Genomic DNA, 17,615 nt, shown 5'->3' with positions numbered 1-17,615 from the left:
GGCACTATACCACCGGGATTGCCGCGGGAATCAGCCGCTAGCGGTGCGGTATTAACCCCCGCTAGCGGCCGATAAAGGGTTAATACCGCCCGCAATGTGCCTCTATAGAGGCGCATTGCGGGCGGTATTGCCGCGGTTTCCCATTGTTTTCAATGGGAAGGAGTGGTGAAGGAGCGGTATACATGTCGCTCCTCTCACCGCTCCAAAGATGCTGCTGACAGGAGATTTTTTTGGCACCCGCCAGCGCATCGCCTCAGTGTGAAAGCCATCTGGCTTTCACACTGAGTCTGCAGTGAAGGAGTTTTTCAGGTGGGATAGCAGCGCCTGAAAAACTCCTCAATGTGAAAGGGGTCTAATTCACCTCAAAGGTGTTCTGTGCATGTCAGTGAATTTCCTCCACCCCTAACTCGCTCATCCATGTCTTTATGGACCTTGCTTTGTGCACTGGTCCGAATCATTTGGAAGAGGGATATGGTGTGGGGTTGTTTTTCAGGGGTTAGGTTTGACCCCTTAGTTCCAGTGAAGGGAACTCTTAGGCCCTGTACACACGATCAGACCCAAACTGATGAAAACGGACTGAAGTTCAGTTTCATCGGTCCAAACCGACCGTGTGTGGGCCCCTTCGGACAGTTGTTCTTCGGTCCAAAAACAGAGAACTTGCTTTAAATTTGGACCGATGGACGCCTGATGGTTAATATGCAAAAGCATCGGATACAAACCCGCGCATGCTCAGTATCAAGGATGAGCTGTAGCTTGTTTGCACAGTACACGTGCAGAGCCCGCCAGGAAGTTGGCACCCGTGCTGCGCTAATCACATCCAGGCAGACATTTCCCGATCTCTGCAGCTGAGCATCGGACAATGTCTCCCTGGCTGTGATTAGCGCAGCGCGGGTGCCGACTTCCTGGCGGGCTCTGCACGTGTACTGTGCGAACACGCCAGGGCTCATCCTTACTCAGAATGAAGTCGACGCATGCTTGGAAGCATTGAACTTCATTTTTCTCTGCACGTCGTTGTGTTTTACGTCACCGCGTTGGACTCGATCGGTTTTTGAACTGATGGTGTGTAGGCACATCAGACCATCGGTCAGCTTCATCGGTTAACCGATGAAACTGAACTTCAGTCCGTTTTCATCAGTTTGGACTGATCGTGTGTACAGGGCCTTAAGGCATCAGCAGATCAAGACATTTTGGACAATTTCATGCTCCCAAATTTGTGGTCACAGTTTGGGGAGGGCCCCTTCCTGTTCCAACATGACTGCACACCAGTGTACAAAGCAAGGTTCATAAAGACATGGATGAGCGAGTTTGGGGTGGAGGAACTGCACAGAGTCCTGATCTCAACTCGATAGAACACCTTTGGGATGAATTAGAGCGGAGACTGTGAGCCAGTCCTTCTCTCTAACATCAGTGCCTGACCTCACAAATGTGCTTCTGGAAGAACGGTCAAACATTCCCATAGACACACTCCTAAACCTTGTAGACAGACTTCCCAGAAGAGGTGGAGCTCTTATAGCTGCAGAAGGTAGGCCAACTCAATATTGAACCTTACAGACTAACACTGGGATTGTCATTAAAGTTCATGTAAAGGCGGGTGTCCCAATACTTTTGGTAATATAGTGTACTGCATTCACATACACCTCCGAGCCTGCACCTCTCATATACAGGTACTGAATTCACATACACAAAGTAACACTAAATTTTGGTTAAAAGACAAATTCTATTCAGGTATGTATTCTTAACCCAGAAAAGCCCTTTCTACATCTTTTTCACTTAGGGGTGTACTCACTTTTGTTGCCAGCAGTTTAGACATTAATGGCTGTGTGTTGAGTTATTTTGAGGGAAACAAATTTACACTGTGAGCCCAGGTTCACACTGGGTGCGATTTCATTCGATTTGAGATGCGATTTCACATGTGAAATCGCATCTCAAATGCCTCCAATTGTCGGCAATGGCGCCGTCCTAATCGGTGCGATGCCGCATCTGCGGCGCTGCACCGATTTCAAAAAGTAGTTCTTGTACTACTTTTTGCAATTTCGGGCCGCGATTTACATAGACATCTGTGCAGAAACCTGCACAGATGTCTCTTAAATCGCGGCCGAAATCGGGACTGCCGGCGGGAGTGAAATCGTGCGAGTTCAGCTGAACTCGCACAGCTTCACTCCCGCAGCCCAGTGTGAACCAGGGCTTATACAAGCTTTACACTCACTACTTTACATTGTAGCAAAGTGTCATTTCTTCAGTGTTGTCACATGAAAAGATATAATAAAATATTTACAAAAATGTGAGGGGTGTACTCACTTTTGTGAGATACTGTATATGATCACAAAAAAAAAAAAAATCACACCAAACCAAGGTTATGTGAATACTAGGAGTAGGGTTGCCCTGATACCGATACCAAGCATTTCCCCGAGTACTGTACTCAGGGCAAATGCTCCGATGCTTCACCCGATACCTGGGCAGTCAGGGATGATCGGTGCGGGGGGGGGGGGGGGGGTGTCACAGGTACAGATCTCCCTGTATAGATTTCAATAAAGCCTGACAGCTTCCCGCCGGACCTCCCCCCCCCCCCCCTTTCAGCTCCCTTAGTGAAATCTATACAGCGGTGATCAGTGCTTGTAACTCCCCCCAAAGCCGCTCCGATCACCGCTGACTGTCCCTGTATCCTCCTCCAGTTCCCCCATCCATGCTGCTCGCCCCCTCTGCGCTCCTTGTCCCTCCTCCGTGCTGCTGCCGTCCTCCTCCGTTCTTCTGCTCTCCCCCTCCTCGATCAGTGTCCTCCTCCGTTCTTCTGCTCTCCCCTTAAATGCCCAGTGTCCCCCCTCCTTGTTGCTGCTCTCCCCCTCCGCGCTCTGTGTCCCCCCTCCGTTCTTCTGCTGTCCCCATCCTCGCTCTGTGTCCCCATCCTCGCTCTGTGTCCCCCATCCATTCTTCTGCTGTCCCCCTCCGCGCTCTGTGTCCCCCTCCATTCTTCTGCTGTTCCCCTCCGCGCTCTGTGTCCCCCTCCGCGCTCGCTGTCCCCCTCCATTCTTCTGCTGTCCCCCTCCATTCTTCTGCTGTCCCCCTCCATTCTTCTGCTGTCCCCCTCCATTCTTCTGCTGTCCCCCTCCGCGCTCTGTGTCCCCCTCCGCGCTCTGTGTCCCCCTCCATTCTTCTGCTCTCCCCCTCCGTTCTTCTGCTCTCCCCTGACTCTGTGCATTCACATAACTGAAACATTGTAACCTGTGTTTACGATGCTTCCGTTTATGAATGGAGAGGAGCTTCTGTCTCCTGTTAAATCATTTTCAGTGCAGCTGAGGCTGCCGAGAACGGGAGAACGGGATTGGGGAATCTGTATCCTTAGTCTCTTTCTATGTCTCAATGGAGAGATGTCAGGGGTCTTAAGACCCCTGATATCTCACCAAACCCCCTTAACAGGGCTAAAAAAAAAAATGCAATAAATAAAAAAAAATGATTGTACAAAAATTATAAAAATGTTAATAAAAAACACATTGACAGTGACACCATCCGCTCCCCCCCCCCCTAAAAAAAAAAAAAAAAAAAAAAAAAAAAAAAAAAAAAGCATTGTAGAAAAACATAACATAAAAAAGTAAAAAGAAAAAAAAAAAAGAAAACTGACACATGTGCCACTGTCACATGACAAACAAAAAAGGATCAGTAAACGGTATTGGCGAGTACTTGAAAAAAGTATCTTAAAAAAGTGGGACAACCCTAACCAGGAGCACTGTAGGTATTTCAAGGTATTAAAGCGGAGCTCCACCCTAAAGTGGAACTCACGCTGATCGGAACCCGTCTAAAGACAGGTATTTGCACCCACTTCTGGCCACACGTCATTGGGAAAAAGACGGGTTTTTCCTGACTTCCCGTCTGTCGCCCGTTGTGTGCTGGGAACACTTGGCTCCTAGCACACAACGTGTGAGCCAATCGGAGGGCGCAGCGCGACTCGCGCATGCGCCGTAGGGAACCGGGTAGTGAAGCCGGAGCGCTTCACTTCCTGGTTCCCTCACTGAGGATGGCGGGGGGAGCAGCAGAGAGACGAGCGATCGCTCGTCCTCTGCTGCGGACAGCGCTGGACTCCAGGACAGGTAAGTGTGCGGATATTAAAAGTCAGCAGCTGCAGTATATGTAGCTGCTGGCTTTTAATATTTTTTTTTACTGGCACATCCGCTCTAAAGACTGCAGAGAGTCTATATTTATAAATATCTTTTCAATATTTTCCAAATACATTCAAAGTAAGGCCCCTTTCACACGGTCAGACTGTTCAGATCCGCTTGTCAGCGGACCTGAACGGCCGCTCCATACATCTCTATGGAGTGTCGGATGTCAGCGGTGAAATGTCCGCTGATATCCGATAAAATCAGATGGATGGCGATACGTCGCCATCCGTCCATGGCGGATTGGGTGAGATCTCTCCATAGGAGACAGCTGCGCTGGACAAAACCATCCCCGCTCAGTGAGCAGAAAGGGATCTGTCATCCGCTGGCTCAGCGGAGATCAACGGAGAGCTCTCCCGCTGAACTGGCGGACTCCGCCGCAATGGATCCACCTCATCTGAATGAAGCCTTGAGCTGGAGGCATCGGTGTCCGCTGAAATTTTTTCAGAGGGGGCGCTTTGGCAGCGGCGATACACGGTCGCATTTTATCCTTTCTTCGAACCTCTAGCGCGGGTTAAAAGTGCCCCCCACGTTAAAATGTAAAAACACCCCACTGTGCCCCCTGCATCTTTCAATATCTCTTTGTCACTACTGTGTACCCCCTCTCCACAACTGCACCTCTGGACCCCTTTACATTACACTGCACCCTGCATCTCTGGACCCCTTTACATTACACAGCACCCCACAGCTCTGGACCCCTTTACATTACACAGCACCCTGCATCACTGGACCCTTTATATTACACAGCACCCCTTTACATTACACAGCACCCCGCAGCCCTGGACCCCTTTACATTACACAGCACCCTGCATCACTGGACCCTTTACATTACACAGCACCCTGCATCACTGGACCCTTTACATTAAACAGCACCCTGCATCACTGGACCCCTTTACATTACACAGCACCCTACATCACTGAAACCTTTATATTACACAGCACCCTGCATCACTGGACCCTTTATATTACACAGCACCCTGCATCACTGGACCCTTTACATTACACAGCACCCTGCATCACTGGACCCCTTTACATTACACAGCACCCTACATCACTGAAACCTTTATATTACACAGCACCCTGCATCACTGGACCCTTTATATTACACAGCACCTCGCAGCTCTGGACCCCTTTACATTACACAGCACCCTGCATCACTGGACCCATTTACATCTCACAGCACCCTGCATCACTGGTCCCTTTACATTACACAGCACCCTGCATCTCTGGACCCTTTACATTACACAGCACCCTACATCACTGGACTTCTTTACATTACACAGCAACCCTTTCCCTTGATTGAAACACTACACTATATTGACAGTATATTTATTTCAGGTCAAAAAGAGGAACCTTTTGGAATGAGGGACAAATGGATTTCATTCCAAAAGGACAGGCACTCTAAATAAGGGACAACTGGAGGGGAGCGCTGCAGTCACCGCTTAAATCGGCCCCGCTTCTGGCTCTCCCTGGCGATTCCAGGGGGGCAAACGACCCCCCTTGCCCTATGGAGCAGATGCCCATGGCTGGAGGTAGATCTTAATGGATGGTAAACTTTTATAAAATCTTTGGGCCAAATCCACAGCCAGCGGCGCAAAATAAGTTTTTTCTAACTTATGTCATTTAAGTTACGGCGCCCTAAGTTGGTGTCGTAATTGCCGTATCCACAGCGCATTTGCGCCCAAAAGTGCGCCTGCCGTAACGTAAATTCGGAGGCGTAAGGCGGGGTTATGGCAAGTGGGAAGGAAGTGGGCGTGCTTCATTGTAATGAGCCGTGACCCCATGCAAATGAAGGTCCGGCCGTACTGCGCATGCGCGCACGAATCTGCTGCTCACTGCGCATGTGCAGAACTTTGCTTGGCGCAATCAGTGAGATAGGTAAAAGGCCAAGTGTACTTAGTTTGAGGATCGCACTGTGCTTAACTAGCTCCAGTCAAACACACTTCATTTGCAAAAGTATTTCCCTGTGTTCCCTTCCATGAGCAATTTGCTTCTGCTCTTAGTTTGTCAGTGTTTGTTGGTAAGTTGTGTTTGATAGAGAAGTGTTGGAGGAGTAGTAGATAGTAGTTGTTGTTTGTTTGTGATAAGTGTAATTTTTGTTTGATTGTTTCTGCTTGGATTTTGTGTTTGGTTTTTGTGTGTTTGTATTTGACTTTGTAGTAGCTGTCTGCGTCTGTGTGTATTTTTGTGTATTTGTTTGGTGTGTATTTTTGTGTGTTTGTATTTGACTTTGTAGTAGCTGTCTGCTTGTGTGTGTATTTTTGTGTGTTTGTCCTGTTTGGCTTCTTGTTGCTGGGTGGTGTCTGTGATGGCCCCCAAACGCAGGAAGCTGAATTTTTCACATGTTGAAAAGCAAATCCTAGCCAGGTATGTCATACAATATGGAAGATATCTACATGGGCCTGATAGCCGGAACACCTCCCCGGCCCAAAGGAAGAGGATCTATGCCAAAATAACAGATCACATAAATGCGGCGGGGGGAGGGGAGACGAGAACCCCCGCTGGCATTAAGAAAAAGATCAATGATCTGAGGAGCGTGGTCCGCAATAAGGTGGCCAAGCTCACTGCGCATAGGAGGGGCACTGGAGGAGGGGGACCATGCCCCATCCGGCTGACTGAGGAGGAATGGGCAGTGGCCCGGTGTTTCGAGCCAGAGCAGGTGGTGGGCCTGCCTGGTTATCAGTCTGATGTTCCTGTGAGGCCAGGTAAGGTTTTTTTTTTTTTAATTTGGTGATTAGCATGTGTGGGTGGGGGAAGGGAACATGTGCCAAGTGTGTGGATCCTCAAACCTGTGATTGTTTGGTGTCTTCCACAGATGACCAGGAGATTGCTGGGCCATCAGGCCAGGCTGCTGCACCACCCCAAAGACAGGAGGCTGCTGAGGAGTCCCCAGGGGAGGGGAGTGGCCAAACCTCCCCTCATGAGGAGGCTGAGGGGGAGGAGGATGAGGGGGAGGAGGAAGAAGATCTCCAGATTGGCCGGGAAATCATTATTGCCACAGATCTGATGACCTTTGACGATACCCTTGAGGCTACCCCAGAGGCTCCCCTTGAGGCTACCCCAGAGGCTCCCCTTGAGGCTACCCCAGAGGCTGGCACCAGTCAGGCCACCATCAGGGGTAGCCCCTCCCACTCCTCCCACAACATGCCGCAACCCACAAGGGTCACTCTATCCCCTCCTACCTGGCCACAAGCCTCAGGGGCAGGCAGGATGGCGACCCAGGACACCAGGGTGGGGTCTGAGCATATGCCGGCCAGTCTGCTGAGGGACAATGCCAAGCAGACCCGCAGTCTGGGTGACATCAAAAAAACTATGGCCAAGATGGAGCACAGCCTGGATGTAATGAGGGAGTCACTCAGTGATGTGGCCACCAATTCATTGGGTGTCATCACCTGTTTGTGGTCCCTGCATACCGCCACAACAGGCGTGGGCCAGGAGGTGACTGCCCTCACCCGGGCTGTGCAGGACAACACCCGGGCTGTGCAGGAGAACACACGGGCTGGCCAGGCCAATACGGCTGCCATCACTGCCTGCCTGACCAGGATAGCAGTGGCCTTGGAGGGCAGGCCAGCCGGAGGTCAGACACCAGGGGAGGCTCCTCCCTCCCCTGCTCCCCCCCAATGAAGATACTCCCTCCCCTGCTCCCCCCCCAATGAAGATACTCCCTCCCCTGCTCCCCCCCCCCGTGAAGATCCTCCAGGTGCCCGTGGCCGTGCCCGTGCCCCTGCCCGTGGGCAGCCTAGACGGAGCACTCGCCGCCGGACTTAAATACCAGGGGTACTTTTTTTTTTTTTTTTGCTTTAAAAATTTTGGTTATTATACTGTACTTATGATTTGGTTTATGTGTGTGAATGATGTGTGAATGTGGGGGGGTGGCATTACTGACAAAATAAGGGTGTCACCCTCAGTTTTGGTGGAGAAGGGATCCCCAGGACCAGGGAGAAGTCATCCTAGGTTCCTGAATGGTGTATGAATGCACAGTGACATAATTGGAGCCGTGGCGGGGCGTTACTGCTCCCAAGTACCAAAGGGGGGGGGGGGTACTTGGATCTAATCCAATTCGATGTGCATGTGATGTGTTTGTGCTAGGGACCACAGTGGTGTGCATTCATGCATTCTCATTGTGACATAAATCATGTGCGTTTCCAGAGACAAAAACATTCTCAATGTGTCATTAAACATGTGCGTTTACTGTGCAAAGCAACATTCTCATTGTCACATAATTCATGTGCGTTTGCAGTGAAAACAAATAATAACATTGTCACATAATTCATGTGCGTTTGCATTGAAAACAAATAATAACATTGTCACATAATTCATGTGCGTTTGCATTGAAAACAAATAATAACATTGTGACATGATTTCTGGCCATTTACTGAGAAAAGATGCCTTCTGCCAGGCGTCTCCTGGCTACTGTGCCCTCAGTAGACCGGGTAGAGTGGGCTAGGGGGGGATTGCCTGGGTGGGGGGTCAGGTCAGCATGCAAGTTAATCTCCAGTCCCCTTCTCGTTGCAAAGTTATGAAGAATGCAACAAGCCCCTATTATTTGGCACACAAAGTCTGGGGAATACAGCAGTGTACCCCCAGTCTTGTCCAGGCATCTGAAGCGGGACTTCAGCAGGCCAAAAGTACGCTCCACTACTGCCCGGGTGCGAATATGAGCCTCGTTGTAGCGTTGCTCTCCTAGGGTTTGGGGGTTCCTGAATGGGGTCATCATGTGAGGGCCCAGGGCATATCCAGAGTCACCTGGAAGGCAAAAGACAGGAGGATATTAGTCATGCATGTGCCCCATGTGATGTCTGCATCATGGGGGGGGACAGTCATACCTGACACACATGTCACTCACCAACCAGCCAGCTGTCTCCATACACGTTCTGCTCCAATTCACGTGCTATGTTGGTCTGCCTAAAGATGTAGCTGTCATGGCACGAACCTGAGAATTTGGCACACACATGCCAGATGAGGCCATGGGCATCCACGATTACCTGGACATTGATGGAATGCCAGTTTTTGCGATTCCTGAACAGGTGCTCTGTATCATGGGGGGGCTGTAGTGCCACATGGGTACAGTCAATGGCCCCGATGGTCCGTGGGAATCGTGCAATCTGATAGAAATCAGCCATGCTCTTCATTCGCTGGTCCTCCTGGGTGGGCTTTTCAAATTGACTGCCCATGCGTCTCAGTATTGCAGGGACAACCTGGTGCACACACCTGCTCATCGAGGACTGTACCATCCCAGCCATACCTCCACATGTTCTCTGAAAAGACCCAGTGGCCAGAAAATGCAGGGTGGCCATAACTTTAATGTGAGCTGGCAGGGCATGGGATCGTTGGGTTGGGGTGTTCAGATCATCCTGCAGGATCCTGGTTAAGTCCAGGATGGCTTCCTGGTTAAATCTGAAGTTGCCAATGACCTCAGACGCAGTCATGCCAAAGAGATCTTGGCGTGGGCGGTAGATCCTCTCCTGTGCCCTCCTCCTCCTCCTCTGTGCCCTCCTCCTTCTCTGCGCCTGTAAAGTGGCGAGTGCCGTTATAATCATTGATGGCCCAGGCATTTTGGCAGTCACAATGAAGTCAAGCAAAGAAGTGTTGGCAGCTCTTCCTAAATGGTGTTGCTTCAGCAGACCTTTACAGGGCTGGTGTAAAATTAGGGCTGCTTTTATAAAGTCTAATTTTGCTCCAGAAAACGAACAGGTGCGCACAGGGCGTTATCTACGGCGCACAGGGCGTTATCTACGGCGCACAGGGCGTAATCTACGGCACTTAATTTTGAGGATCGCCCTATCTCCCTCATTTGCATCTTTGCCTATCAAATAAAGCGGCGTGACTAGCGTAATTTGCGTCAGAGGATGCGCCAGAGTAATTATTTTAAGTAGGACGGAAAAACCGGATTTTTCGTTTTGAGGATCGGGCGCAAAGATACGCGCGGAGTAAAATTAGAAATCTCGAGTTAAGTCGGCGCATCTGCTTTGTGGATTTGCCCCTTTGTTTCTATGTAAGATGTGTGATGTAACTAGGGGCAACCAAACTGCTCATTCCATACACAGACGTCCTGCTTTTCTAGTGCTGCACAGTAATTGTACTTTACTGTTCCGTCTCACAATGCTAGTCTGGGTTTTGGCAACTCCTGGATACAATGCCTGTGTGTCCGATATCTTCATCACAGTGGGTATTATAACTAAGTAATTAGCAGTCATTGTAGAAGCTAATCCCCCCTCCAATGGCTAATTATAGAGCCCATCTGTACTGTAGTAAATTGTATTATTAAAATACACAATCACAATGCATGGCAAAACCTTTTCTCTAGATGTAGTGCCACCCATTGCAAACGGCTTTCCAGTGCATTGTACAGCAGCGCACGACACCCGGCACAAAAAAAAAAAAAAAGCGGATATTGATTGGTTTACGTAAAAGTTGTAGCATCTACAAAATAGGGGATAGAGTTATGGCATTTTTATTATTTATTTTTGTACTAGTAATGGCGACGATCTGCGATTTTTATCAGGACTGCGACATTTTGGCGGACATATCAGATGCTTTCGACACATTTTTGGGACCAGTGACAATTATACATTGATCAGTGCTATAAAACTGCACGGATTACAGTAAAAATGTCACTGGCAGGGAAGGGGTTAACACTAGGGTGCGATCAAGGGGTTAACTGTGTTTCCTCTACATGTTCTAACTGAAGGGGGGGTGGGACTTACTAGGTGAAATTACAAATTTCTCCCCTGAAAGAACCCAGTTCTCGCTTTGTCACGAGCAATCGCGGGTGCCCGGCGGTCATCGCGCCTGCCAGGCACTCGCATCGGCTCTGGGGGCAAGCAGCAGGCGCACGCGCCCCTAGTGGCCACAGAGCGAAGCGACAAAACATAACGTTGTTTCGCCCAGCCGTGCCATGCTGCCGCAGTAAAACTGCGGCGGCTGGTTGGCAAGTGGTTAAATGCAAGGACTCATTCTTGCTGGTAGTTAGTGGGAAATTGTGTGAATACACCAATGCGGTGCATGTTATCTCAGCTTGCAGAGCTTGGATTCATTGAATGAGTTTACCAAAAATATAAATACCGTATTTATCGGCGTATACCGCGCACTATTTTGCCCTGAAAATCAGGGCAAAATCGTGGGTGCGCGATATACGCCGATACCCGCTTTCCCGCCATGAGTTTGAATACTGCACCCGCATATAGCGAGCGCAGTACACTCGTAAATCTTCGGCCAGTCTCGGCGCCTCTCGTACTGACGTCCTGAGCGTACAGGACGTCAGTGCGAGAGGCGCCCGAGCCTGCCCGAAGATTCACGAGTGTACTGCGCTCGCTATATGCGGGCGCAGTATTCAAAGTCGTGGCGGGAAACGAGCGGGAGGACGCCGCCGAAGGACGCCGGACCCGCTGAAGATGGACACCGGACCCGCCGAAGATGGACACCGGACCCGCCGAAGATGGACACCGGACCCGCCGAAGATGGACGCCCGACCCGCCGAAGATGGACGCCCGACCCGCCGAAGACGGACGCCCGACCCGCCGAAGAGGACACCCGACGAGGCCGCAGAAGGACGCCGGACCCGACGAGGCCGCAGATGGACGCCGCGCAAGACATCAAAACTGTAAGTACAAAACAACAAAAAAACTTTTTTTCCCACATGATTGGGGGCCACTTTGGGGGTGCGCGGTATACGCCAGAGCGCCTTATACCGCGATAAATACGGTAAATAATGCGGAATATACAGCCTCATGCTACATAACTAAGCTCCATTTCATCATGAATAAACTAAATTAATAATGTATCTTAAATAGAAAACCATCTTTAGAAAGATTTTTACTCCAAAAGGTACTTTATTAAAATAAATTTGATCAAAATCAACAAAATCTGATTTAATAAAAAAAAAAATATATATATATATATAAAAACTGTGGGATGTGCTGGAAAAACAAATGTGACCCATGAAGACCCCACTTTAAGACTTAAAGCGGGAGTTCACCCATTTGTAAAAAAAAAAAAATTCTCCCCTTAGCTTCCTGCTCGTTCGGTCTAGGGGAATCGGCTATTTGTATTAAAATATGAGCAGTACTTACCCGTTTTCGAGCTGCATCTTCTTCCGTCGCTTCCGGGTATGGGTCTTCGGGAGCGGGCGTTCCTTCTTGATTGACAGCCTTCCAAGAGGCTTCCGACGGTCGCATCCATCGCGTCACTCGTAGCCGAAAGAAGCCGAACGTCGGTGTGGCTCTATACTGCGCCTGCGCACCGACGTTCGGCTTCTTTCGGAAAATCGTGACGCGATGGATGCGACCGTCGGAAGCCTCTCGGAAGCCTGTCAATCAAGAAGGAACGCCCATTCCCGAAGCCCATACCCGGAAGCGACGGAGAGGATGCATCTCGTAAACGGGTAAGTACTGCACATATTTTAAAATAAATAGCCGATTCCCCTAGAGAAAACGAGCAGGAATCTAAGGGGAAAAAGTGCCCTCTAAGGGTGAACCCCCGCTTTAACCTGGAATGGAGATCTAGGTTATGATAGACTGAGCAAGCAGGCAGGCCAACATAGCACAAGATACATTGAAAGTCCTGCCCCCTTCCTACCCAGGAAATTGTTAAGCTTTCGGCGCTGGCACACATTGAATGACAATTGTGCAGTTATGCAGCACTGTACCCAATCTACATTTTTGTAATTTGTATGTAATCATCACTGTTTTTTTTTTTACTTTTTGCTAAAAGAAAAAAAAAAAAAAGGGACAGAACAGAACAAAAAAAAAATTAAAAAATGTCTCCTTCACTAATGTGCGCTAATGAGGCAGCACTGATCGGCTGCACTGTTGGGCACTGGTGAGGCAATATCCATGAGCACCGGTGAGGCAGCATCCATGGGCACCTGTGAGGCAGCATCCATGGGCACCTGTGAGGCAGCATCCATGGGCACCTGTGAGGCAGCATCCATGGGCACCTGTGAGGCAGCATCCATGGGCACCTGTGAGGCAGCATCCATGGGCACCTGTGAGGCAGCATCCATGGGCACCTGTGAGGCAGCATCCAGCTGGTTATTGTCTCTTCAAACCCTGTCAGCATGAGGAAAGTACTGCCGATAACTGGATTCTGTTTACATTGTAATCAGCTGTGATTGGACACAGCTCATCACATGGTAAAGGGCAGCTGATTGGCTTTTTACCTCAATCTGTGATCAGCAGTCAAATGACGCCCTCCCAGAACTGACCAGCCGAGCTGTAACCGTCATTGGTCTATAGCGCTCTCTGCAAGTGGTAGAAAAGGTATTTTGTGGATTTTTACTTACAAGTAAGCCTATAATAAAGCTCACCTGTAGGTACCATAAACATCTCCTAAACCTGCACTGTTTAGGAGATATTTACGCCCATTGCGCTCTTAATGCTTGGCGTGCCATCCCTTGAGAGAGCTGTGCTATGAGAGTGATGACATTGCAGCCTCGGCCAATACGATGATTGCAGCGGGTGAACCCGGAAGGAAGACCGGGCGAAGATGGAAGCCATGTCAGCTGTGACAGCAGGAGGGCTTTGTTGTCAGGTAAATCTTTCATAATGTGCTAGTATGCAATGCATACTAGCACATTATGCCAGCAACTTGCAGGGAGTAGTTTTTTTTCTTTTTGGGGTTTACTATTGCTTTAACCACTTCAATACCAGGCACTTACGCACCTTCCAGCCCAAGCCAATTTTCAGCTTTCAGCGCTGTCGCAATTTGAATGACAATTGCGCGGTCATGCTACACTGTACCCAAACAAATTGGTTATCATTGTGTTCCCACAAATAGAGCTTTCTTTAGGTGGTATTTGATCACCGCTGCGATTTTTATTTTTTGCGTAACAAAAAAAAGACCAAAAATTTGGAGAGAAAAAAAGTTTTTTCTTTGTTTCTGTTATTTTTTTTGTAAATAACTAAGTTTTCTTCTTCAATTATGGGCACTGATATGGCTGCACTGATGGGCACTGATAAGGCGGCACGGATGGGCACCCATGAGGTAACATTAATGAGGTGGCACTGATGGGCACTCATAGGCAGCACTGATGGGCATCACTTGTCTTGACTGATCCATAGTGTTGCCAGTCAGTGCCCATTTGTGTGCACTGATTGGCATTAATTGGGCATATATTTTTTTTTATGTAGATGGCCATGAGGTACATACCTGGCCATCCACATTTCAGGGGGCTTCCTTGGTGGTCCAGTGTGGGCATCTGCAGGGGGGGGGGGGCTGCGCTGATTAACAATCAGCGCAGACCCTCCCTGTCAGGAGAGCTGCCGATCGGCCCTCCTCTACTTGCATCTGTCAGACGTGAGTGAGGAAAAGCCGATCAACGGCTCTTCCTGTTTACATCGTGATCAGCTGTGATTGGACACGGCTGATGACACCACCGGAGGCTCTTTACCGAGATCGGTGTAGCGGTGTGTCAGACTGACACTACACCATCGATCGTCGCGATGTACGCCCCTACGGGCGCGCAGCGGATTTTATCCTGCTGGATGTCATAGGACGTCCAGTCAGGATAAGGCAACCACCGCCCAGCCATCATTTTGCTATAGGCCAGGCAGTAATAGGTTAAGGATGATGGAACAGCACTGGGGTCCCCAGACTGTATCACTATCTGCATGGAGTTTGCATGTTCTCCCCGCGCTCACATGGGGTCCCCAGACTGTATCACTATCTGCATGGAGTTTGCATGTTCTCCCCGCGCTCACATGGGGTCCCCAGACTGTATCACTATCTAGATGGAGTTTGCATGTTCTCCCCGCGCTCACACTATCTGCATGGAGTTTGCATGTTCTCCCCGCGCTCACATGGGGTCCTCCCTGGTAAAAGCAGAACTAAACCCTCCTCTCCTTTTCAGACAAGGAAGCTGCCATCTTGGCATGGATTTGATCCGCGGTTGCCATGGCGCTGCACATGTGATCAGTGATGACAGTACAAGAAAATGTGACAGTTAGTAATCCCAGCACTCCAGGGATAGAAGTGTTTCCTGAGACCATTACATTGATGGGTTTAGCTCCATTTTATTATACAGGGAGGTTAGATTGTCAGCTCCTGGATGTATATTATGTACACTGTCAGTGTAAGAGATGACATGATGGTCACCCAGTGTAGTGGAGGGATGTGATTGGATGTGTCCGTTATATGAGGGCTTGTACTGCTCTCCTGCTGCTGTGGTCGCCATAGGACACGTGATGCATTGCAGGCCTGATGGTCCCCCCGGAGATCGGAGCGGCCTTTGTGTCCCCGGAATCCCCTCCAGTCAGCTGACTCTATCACAGAACAATGACCCGCCGCCGCCGCCCCTCCTTACCTTCCAGCTCCTCCATGTCTCCCCCTCTATGTGTCGCTCCGCCGCACACTCCCGCTACCACGGCAACCGAGGCACGCCCGGCCGGGAACCAACACGCCGATAATTGGCTGAGCCAGAAGCGTCACCAGGCACCGAACTCTCCACTAGGGGGCGGGGATGGAGGACCGGAGTGGGCGGGTCCTAAATGTCACTATGGTCGAGGCCAGCCAATTGTAGGGGGCGGGTTCTCTGTCGCTATGGCAGACTCGACTTGTCAATGAAAGAGGGGGCGCGGCCTGTCTGCGAGATCGGCATGTGGGGGAGTGGCCTGTTCTAGGACCCGCTTAATGTGTAAGGTCTGCCACTTCGTCTCCTTGTCCTTCCATGGGACCTGGCTGGCGGAGAAATAAGTCCATGACCGTATAGCCGCAGTAATGCGAGACGTAAAGGGCGTTTCCTAGTATTAGCAGTGAGTTGGTTTTTCCACTGTACGACTAGCGTGTTCTCTCAGTTTATTGTCATGCATTAGGGAGGGGCGTGCTTTCTCTAGATTATAGTGAGGGGCGTGTCATGTCCAAGTCCTGCCAATAAAAGAGCTTTCTAGTGCTCGAGGGGCGTGGTCGCGTGGGTTCAACCAACAGCTGCTCCTTCTAATGCACGAGGGGTGTGTTCTGTCTAGCTTCTTTAATATACGAGGGGCGTGTTCTGTCTGGATTCTAACGAACCAGCGGCTTATGCTAATACACAAGGGGCGTGTGCTGTCTAGATTCTGGTGAAACAGCTACTGTCTAATACAGGAGGGGCGTGTCCTTTTGAATCCTAATGGAACTGCTCCCGAGGGGCGTGTCCTGTCTAGATTTAGATTAATTGTAAATGATCACCTTGTAATACAACCCATTCATTTTAACCACTTGCTTACTGGGCACTTAAACTTAAACTTAGGTGAGACTGAAAGGCAGCACTGCTAGGTGACACTGATGAGGCACTGACTGGCACCAGTGGTGGGCATTGATAGATGGCAGTGATGGGCACTGATAGGTGGTACTGATTGGCACTGGTGGTCACTGGCAGGGAGCACTGGCAGGCGGTACTGGTGTGAACTAGTGAGGCTGATGTGCCTCTTCCACTGGGGACCGATGTCCCGTACACGATTACCGAACTTTGTTTTCATCACGTGATCAGCTGTCATTGGCTGACAGCTGATCACGTGGTAAGGGGCTGGGACCGGCCCCTTACTCGGATATGTGGTCACCCGAGTCTCAGTGACTCGGTGATCACAGCTCGTGGCGCGCGCTCCCTGCAGGGCGCGTGCAAAGGGGAGGACATCTATTGACGTCCTCCCGGCAATTGGGGTCCACATTGTAGCCATCATTTGGCTATAGCGGGGGCCCCTAGTGGTTAAAATAGAAATGAAAGGCAAAACATTTTTGTATAGATATAAAAAAAAACATTATAAACATTTTTTTGTTTCTTTTTTATAAGTGATCTTATTCCCTCTGTTCTCAGCTGCATAAGTGCTGGGGGGAGGAGATGCACACTGAGCTTCCCAATGAATGGCTGTGCAGCGGGGTCATGTCAGCACAAGTCTGATCATTGGAGGAGAATACACTGGGCCAGATTCACATATAATAGCGGCGGCATAACGTATCGTCTATACGTTACACCGCCGCAAGTTTTCATTGCAAGTGCCAGATTCACCAAGCACTTACGTGAAAACTTACGGCGGCGGCGTCCGGCGCAAGCCCGCCTAATTTGAATGGGGCGTGTACCATTTAAATTAGGCGCGCTCCCGCGCCGGACGTACTGCGCATGCTCCGTTTTGAAATTCTCGCCGTGCTTTGCGCGAAGTGACGTCATTTTCTTGAACGGCGACGTGCGTAGCGTACGTTCGTATTCCGGGACGTCTTACGCCAAAAAAAAAAAATTGAAATTCGACCCGGGAACGACGGCCATACTTTAACATGGCTCGACTAAAGTTAAGCCATGTTAAAGCAGCCGTAACTTTGCGATGGGAAAAAATTACTAGCGACGACGTAACGAACGCGAAAACCGTTGTGGATCGCCGTAAATCCTCATTTGCATACCCGACGCTGGAATACGACGCGAACTCCACCCAGCGGCGGCCGAGGTACTGCATCCTAAGATCCGACGGTGTAAGTCAATTACACCTGACGGATCTTAGG

At 49.8% G+C, this 17,615-nt stretch overlaps 1 protein-coding gene across 2 annotated transcripts in view; it reads right to left on the bottom strand.

The window, feature by feature from the left end:
• Positions 1–15,621, bottom strand: part of ZC2HC1A (zinc finger C2HC-type containing 1A) — a 105,634-nt gene extending 90,013 nt beyond the window's left edge. The window contains exon 1 of one of the 2 annotated variants that reach the window (XM_040354478.1): positions 15,454–15,621. In XM_040354478.1, the coding sequence (XP_040210412.1) occupies positions 15,454–15,469 (16 nt within the window). In that variant the 5' untranslated portion in view covers positions 15,470–15,621. The remainder of the gene's footprint in view (positions 1–15,453) is intronic. The other variant, XM_040354477.1, reaches the window with a different exon arrangement.
• Positions 15,622–17,615: the final 1,994 nt, after the last annotated feature.

This window comes from Rana temporaria, chromosome 5, assembly GCF_905171775.1.
Source record: "Rana temporaria chromosome 5, aRanTem1.1, whole genome shotgun sequence".
Taxonomy (NCBI): Eukaryota; Metazoa; Chordata; class Amphibia; order Anura; family Ranidae; genus Rana; species Rana temporaria.
Note: the sequence above shows the minus strand (reverse complement) of the source record. Positions and strands in the feature narration are given on the sequence as shown.